The sequence below is a fragment of the Sphaerodactylus townsendi genome, unplaced genomic scaffold (assembly GCF_021028975.2).
Source record: "Sphaerodactylus townsendi isolate TG3544 unplaced genomic scaffold, MPM_Stown_v2.3 scaffold_1479, whole genome shotgun sequence".
NCBI lineage: Eukaryota > Metazoa > Chordata > Lepidosauria > Squamata > Sphaerodactylidae > Sphaerodactylus > Sphaerodactylus townsendi.
In genome coordinates this window covers 1-7,095 of record NW_025950045.1, presented here as the reverse complement: position 1 = coordinate 7,095, position 7,095 = coordinate 1, and the positions used below count along the sequence as shown (strand labels likewise).

Genomic DNA, 7,095 nt, shown 5'->3' with positions numbered 1-7,095 from the left:
TTCAAGTTCTGCGCACTACTGCTGAGAGGAGGGGTGTAACTAAGGCAAAAATCAGTGGCAAAATCACCCATTAGTCACCCCTCTCGGCACACACAAATAATTAGTAACCTACTCTCAGGAACCTGTGAGAACCTGCTGGATCCCACCTCTGCCCACCTGCCTCACAAGGTGTCTGTTGTGGGGAGAGGAAGGAAAAGGAGTTTGTAAGTCACCTTGAGTCTCCTTACAGGAGAGGAAGGAGGGGTATAAATCCAAACTCTTCTTCTTCCTCTTCTCCACTGACCCCCTTTCTCATGAGCCATGGCAGTAATTCCCCAGCCGTTTGCAGCGCAGAAATGGAAAATGTGCTGTCAGAAGTTAAAGACTGCTTGGGAGCCCAAAGTACATGCCGCCGAGGAGGCCCCCAGTGGCATCTCTGCGTGATTTCCTGGGCTGGCCTGGTTTCGCTCCAGTTCATGTTACCTGATGCATCTCTTAGAGATTGCATTTTGTAAATAATTTGGGTACTTCCGATGCAAAGATGTAGCAGGTTGGTTTCGGAGAGTTGTTTGTTTTTCTTGCATCTCTGTTTGAGTTGCTGTTCTGGGCATGCCCCCAGATCAGTGGAGAATGCCAAGCAGGGCAGCAATTCTTGCAGAACGCTGAGTGGGCTGGTAATTCTTATGCACGCTCACAAAGTGAGCGTTCCCAGCTGCCAGAGCAAAGCGGGTCTCCGAGTTCTGTCTCATTCTCCAAAGCGCCTGTTCTTCTGCTGCCCAGAGCTTGGGAAACGCCAGTGGCTGTCGCAGGATGGGCCCCAGCAAAGCCTTTTCCCCGCTGTTCACGTTTTCCTCCCTCTGTTTCAGAGATTGTTGACGGCAATGCGAAGATGACCCTGGGCATGATCTGGACGATCATCCTCCGATTCGCCATTCAGGACATCTCAGTGGAAGGTAGGAACCGGACCAGATTTACCCACCCTTCTCCGCTTTGGCGCACCGCAGCAGCTGTACAGACGGAGCAGTTTTGATACACTGGAGAGGAAGATAAAATCCCCCAAGCAGCGAAGCGTTGTCTCCTTGTGGTGGTGGTGGTGAGGGGGGGGGATAGCCCCCCCACTTGACTTCCTGCCTCCCGGTCGATCAACTTCAATAAATCATTCTCTGCACCACTGTGCAGTCAGCCGCAGTAACGCTCGCTTCCTTTATCAAGCCTGTGGCTGTTTGTCAAATGTTTGGCCTCAGAGCCCCTGTAAAGTAGTGGGTAGCTTCTGCCTGGCAGGCCCGATCTTGCACCCAACAGTTCTCTGTCTGCCCCTCTACCCTGCGCAGCCTTTGCTCTGAGACACACACACCTGGTTGATGCCTGCCAGTCACTCTCTTCCACAGTGTCATTTACTCAGCACTAACCAGCGTGCTGTAGTGGCTAAGAGCAGGTGGATTCTAACCACCTGGGTTTGTTTCCTCACTTCTGCACCTGAGTGGCAGAGGCTTATCTGGTGAACCAGATGTTTTTCCACACTGCTGCATTCCTGCTGGGTGACCTTGGGCTAGTCACAGTTCTCTCAGGACTCTCTCAGCCCCACCCACCTCACTGTTGTGGGGAGAGGGAGGGAAAGGATGATGTAAGCCACCTTGAGTCTCCTTGCAGGAGAGAAAGGTGGGGCATAAATCCAAACTCCTCCTCTTCTTCTAACTCTCCTGTCCTGCAGTAAAATTCCGTCTGCGTAATTCACTTTTGAAGACTTCCGAAACATTTTGACTTAGGCAAAAAGGAGTTTCATGTGTTTGTGGTGCGCAGAAGGCGGGATCGGTCATCTGGACTTAGTGTCCTGGTGTAACATTCATTCATTCATTCATTCATTCATTCATTCATTCATTCATTCATTCATTCATTCATTCATTCATTCATTCATTCATTCATTCATTCATTCATTCATTCATTCATTCATTCATTCATTCATTATTTGATTTAATATACCGCCCTATCCCCGAAGGGCTCAGGGCGGTGAACAATATACTATCATATATAAAAACATATAAAAAGTTTAAAAATTTACATTCTAAAACAGTATCCCACGAAACCCATATGCAACCCTCCCAGAAGAGAATAATGGGTCCCGATGATGTTAGGGACCCTATACAGCGGGGGGAGGGGGGGGGCAGAGCAGGGCACCCTCAGCGGCTGGTCTCTCCAAAGGCCCGGTGGAACAATTCGGTCTTGCAGGCCCTGCGGAACTCTCCAAGGTCCCGCAGGGCCCGGACAGCTGGTGGTAGAGTGTTCCACCAGGCAGGGGCCAGAGCCATAAAGGCCCTGGCCCGAGTGGAGGCCAGCCGCATCATTGAGGGGCCGGGGATCTCCAGTGAATTGGCCTCTGCTGAGCGCAGAGGTCAACTCGGGACATATGGGGTAATGCGGTCCCGGAGGTACGAGGGTCCCAGGCCGCTTAAGGCCTTAAAGGTCAGCACCCACACCTTGAAGATGATTCGGAATTCAACCGGTAACCAATGTGGAAATATTCTAGGCATTGTGATATTGGTTTGGAGATACCCCAAGAGGAGACCTGACAATTGGCCAGTTGACAATAACTCTTTCTGACTGAAGTCGCCCTGCTTTGCAGATCGGCACCTCAGACGCTGGGCTGGGGGTCTTGAGCTTGCCGCTGAGCGTCTTGTTCTTCCTCCATGTGACACGCTGACGGGGGGGCCGTGGGTAGGACGTACGTTACCAGCAGAGCTTTTCAAATCTCTGTTTAAAGTCAGTGTAAAGGCCAGGATGATTCCTGGCACTAGGAGTATCCCTTCTCCACCTGAGTGGCGGACTCTTATCTGGTCAACTGGACTTGCTTCCCTGCTCCTCCACATGAAGCCTGCTGGGTGACCTTGGACCGGTCACAGTTCTCTCAGAACTCTCTCAGCCCCACCAGCCTCACAAGGTGTCTGTTGTGGGGAGGGGAAGGGAAAGGAGTTTGTAAGCTCCTTTCAATCCACTTACAGGAGAGAAAGACCGCGGGGGGTGGGGGGGTGGGGGGGTGGATATAATCCAAACTGGTTGTGGCGGGTTTTCTGGGCTGTGTGGCCGTGGTCTGGTAGATCTTGTTCCTAATGTTATGCCTGCATCTGTGCTACAGCACACTTCTCTCTGGGATACACCTCGGAAGATGCCGGCCACAGATGCCGGCGAAACGTTAGGAACAAGATCTACCAGACCACGGCCACACAGCCCGGAAAGCCCACCAGAACCAGTTGAATCCGGCCGTGAAAGCCTTCGACAGTACATAATCCACACTCTTCTTCTTCTTCTCTTCCCCCCTCCTCTTGTGCAGAGACCTCAGCCAAGGAAGGCCTGTTGCTATGGTGCCAGCGGAAGACGGCCCCCTACAAGAACGTCAACGTGCAGAATTTCCACATCAGGTAACCTTTCAGAGCAGAGGCATAGCTGGGCCAAACTGCGCCCATTGCACAGTGTATTTTTTTTCCGGGGGGGGGGGCGCCCCCCTTCCCACACTTACCTACGTTCCTTTTCTATTTCTAGTACTTTTTGAGGCTGAAAAATGCAGCTTCTTCACAGTTCAGGGGAAAAACTGCCTGAGGAACTACAGTTCCCAGGAGACCTTGTGAGCCCCAAGGTCTCCTGGGAACTGTAGTTCCTCAGGCAGTTTTTAGCCTGAACTATAAATAGGCCGCTTTTTTCAGCCTCAAAAAGTACTAAAAAAAGAAAAGGAAAGTAGGTAAGTGTGGGAAGGGGGGCGGTGTGTGTGTGTGCCGTGTTGGGGGGGACAGGGAAAAGGGGAAGGGGCTGGGGCAATTTTCCACCCCCCAGGTGTGCGCCCGGTGCACGACCCACCCCTGTCCCCTTGGCGCTCCGCCACTGTTTCAGAGCCTCACTGGAGGTCTTTCATCCCTCTTCACTACTTTGCCTTTGCAAAACATTGAAGGCCACCATGAATTGCTTCCTGGTCATGACCTTCCATTAAAGGTTCAACAGACCAGCAGGCCCTGAATCCCTCTTCCGTGAACCTGAGACCCAAACCGAAACCCCTTGTTGGAGGCCAGGCTGTCCTGGGAAGCCCATTAGCAGGATCAGCTATGTGGGACTGCAAGTTTTGTGATACTGAATTTTCTGTGGAAGAATATTCCGTCCCACTTGTGTAAATCTAGCCCAGGGGTAGGGAACCTGCGGCTCTCCAGATGTTCAGGAACTATAATTCCCATCAGCCCCTACCAGCATGGCCAATTGGCCATGCTGACAGAGGCTGATGGGAATTGTAGTTCCTGAACATCTGGAGAGCCGCAGGTTCCCTACCCCTGATCTAGCCTATCTATAGTTGTCAGCACTGTTGCAGTGCAGATCAGTTGTGTTAAATGAGTTAAGTTGTGTTAAAGGAGCAGCAGTGGCGAAGTGGCTAAGAGCAGGTGCACTCTGATCTGGAGGAACCGGGTTTGATTCCCATCTCTGCCGCTTGAGCTGTGGAGGCTTATCTGGGGAATTCAGATTAGCCTGTGCACTCCCACACACGCCAGCTGGGTGACCTTGGGCTAGTCACAGCTTTTCGGAGCTCTCTCAGCCCCACCCACCTCACAGGGTGTTTGTTGTGAGGGGGAAGGGAAAGGATATTGTAAGCCCTTTTGAGTCTCCTATAGGAGAGAAAGGGGGGATATAAATCCAAACTCTTCTTCTTCTTCTTAAATATGGGATACGAGGCAGGAACAAACCCCAATTCTCGTAGGCGGTCTAGGTTTGTACGTCACGTTTCTGCCAGCTTTTGCTACCATCATTTAAATATTAAAATCCTTGATTTAAAATTTGTGAATCAGAAAATTCCCCAGGTGATTCTTTTTCTTCCCAATACACATTGCTGACCATGATACTGTTCATCTAGTGCAGGGGTCTGCAACCTGCAGCTCTCCAGATGTTCTTGGACTACACATCCCATCAGCCCCTGCCAGCAGGGCCGATTGGCTGATGGGAATTGTAGTCCATGAACATCTGGAGAGCCGCAGGTTGCAGACCTCTGATTCTAGTGCCATTTCAGGGGTAAAATCGTGTCTGTTTTCCTTTACAGTTGTAAGAGGTCGTGGCGGAGAATTGGGAGGTTTTGGGAGGGGGCATTTTACCGGCGTGTACTTGTTGCTGGGGGCCCTTGATGGCCATCTGATTTTGCTGACAGCTTTTGGTAATAACAGACACACACACACACACCCCTCCCAAAGTGCATAAATTTCTGAAGCTTGTTCAACTCACAGCTTTAGCCCTCCCCATTCCCCCTCGGCACCTCTCTTTGCAGCAGCTGAATCCCCTAATTGCATCTGTGGGTTTCTGTTTACAGCTGGAAAGACGGCCTTGCTTTTAATGCCTTGATCCACAGACACAGACCGGAACTGATCGAATACGACAAGCTCAGGAAGGTACGTCAGCAGAGGCCCCTGGCTTTGCTCCCCCAGAATCCAGCCGAGCCTGAAGGGTTATTGCAGTCCACCCCGCTGTCTGGGATCTAATCCTACCCTGGCTGACATTTCCTTGGGTGTCCTTGGCTGAGTCGTGGACCTCCAGCCAGAATCCCTGCAGCCATAAGATAGGTGTCACTGTGGCTGGCTTCAGGAAGCATGAATAGATTCAGGAAGCATGAATAGAGTCATCATATGGAATCTCTGCTGACCAGGGGAGTGTTTGAAACAGAGTAAAACTTTCTGGTTTTGTGTGGCCCTCTGGGCAAAGTCAGTTGTCTCGAATTCAGCACAGAAGTTGAATCCTTCATCTTGTGGAGTTGGATCCATTCCATTAGTGGAGGAGCAGCAGTGGCATAGGAGGTTAAGAGCTTGTGTATCTAATCTGGAGGAACCGGGTTTGATTCTCCGCTCTGCCGCCTGAGCTGTGGAGGCTTATCTGGGGAATTCAGATTAGCCTGTGCAAACTCCAGCACATGCCAGCTGGGTGACCTTGGGCTAGTCACAGCTTTTTGGAGCTCTCTCAGCCCCACCTACCTCACAGGGTGTTTGTTGTGAGGGGGGAAGGGCAAGGAGATTGTAAGCCCCTTTGAGTCTCCTACAGGAGAGAAAGGGGGGATATAAATCCAAACTCCTCCTCTTCTTCTTCTACTTTCCTTTGTGGAAAGAACCATTTGCAGATGCAAGATACTCTTCTGAGCATTTTGTATCGGGGGAGACGTCTTCCATAGCAGGGAAGCGCCTCCGCTTGTGGAACAGGTTTGTAGGATCCAACTCTTGGTGACAGAGGCCTGTCTGAAAAGTTCCATTTTGAGCGTGGCCGTTGCCAAAAATCATAGCCTCTTCTTCAGGAGCATCGTGTGGCCGGGCGGACGTGTAAATACGAAGCCAGTCTTTTGTTTGTCAGCGCGAGGCATGGGCGCATCTTGTCCCCGTGGGAGTTGTCAGACATGCACAGGGGAAGTTTTTAAGTGTTTCCATGGCCTCGCAGAGCCACGGTTTGTGACTTCAGTTTTCAGCAGCAACGGAAGACTTGAAGTAAAATAAATAAATTGGAACTCAGTTGTGGTTAGCTCTTAGGGCAGCAGTTCTCAACCTGTGGGCTGCGACCCCTTTGGGGGTTGAGCGACCCTTTCACAGGGGTCGCCTAAGACTCTTTGCATCAGTGTTCTCCATCTGTAAAATGGATAAATGTTAGGGTTGGGGGTCACCACAGCATGAGGAACTGTGTTAAAGGGTCGCAGCATTAGGAAGGTTGAGAACCACTGTCTTAGGAGCAGCAGTGGCGTAGGAGGTTAAGAGCTCATGTATCTAATCTGGAGGAACCGGGTTTGATTCCCAGCTCTGCCGCCTGAGCTGTGGAGGCTTATCTGGGGAATTCAGATTAGCCTATGCACTCCCACACATGCTAGCTGGGTGACCTTGGGCTAGTCACAGCTTCTCGGAGCTCTCTCAGTCCCACCTACCTCACAGGGTGTTTGTTGTGAGGGGGGAAGGGCAAGGAGATTGTCAGCCCCTTTGAGTCTCCTGCAGGAGAGAAAGGGGGGATATAAATCCAAACTACTTCTCCTCCTCCTCCTCCTCCTCCTCCTCCTCCTCCTCCTCCTCCTCCTCCTCCTCCTCCTCCTCCTCCTCCTCCTCCTCCTCCTCCTCCTCCTCCTCCTCCTCA

General features: G+C 51.4%; 1 protein-coding gene across 1 annotated transcript; it reads left to right on the top strand.

Moving 5' to 3' along the window:
• The first annotated feature begins 842 nt into the window (after window positions 1-842).
• On the top strand, window positions 843-5,477 carry LOC125424919 (alpha-actinin-4-like). Its single transcript, XM_048482354.1, has 3 exons — window positions 843-932; window positions 3,305-3,392; window positions 5,309-5,477. Exons 1-3 carry the CDS (start codon window positions 869-871, stop codon window positions 5,475-5,477), a joined length of 321 nt encoding a protein of 106 aa, XP_048338311.1. The 5' UTR covers window positions 843-868.
• The last annotated feature ends 1,618 nt before the right edge of the window (window positions 5,478-7,095 follow it).

Excerpts from the sequence above, each read along its gene's own strand:
- LOC125424919 (XM_048482354.1), top strand. The coding sequence starts at position 869 with ATGACCCTGGGCATGATCTGGACGATCATCCTCCGATTCGCCATTCAG. Across the intron at positions 933-3,304 it reads TCAGGACATCTCAGTGGAAG|AGACCTCAGCCAAGGAAGGC; the intron begins GTAGGAACCGGA and ends CCTCTTGTGCAG. Across the intron at positions 3,393-5,308 it reads GTGCAGAATTTCCACATCAG|CTGGAAAGACGGCCTTGCTT; the intron begins GTAACCTTTCAG and ends TTCTGTTTACAG.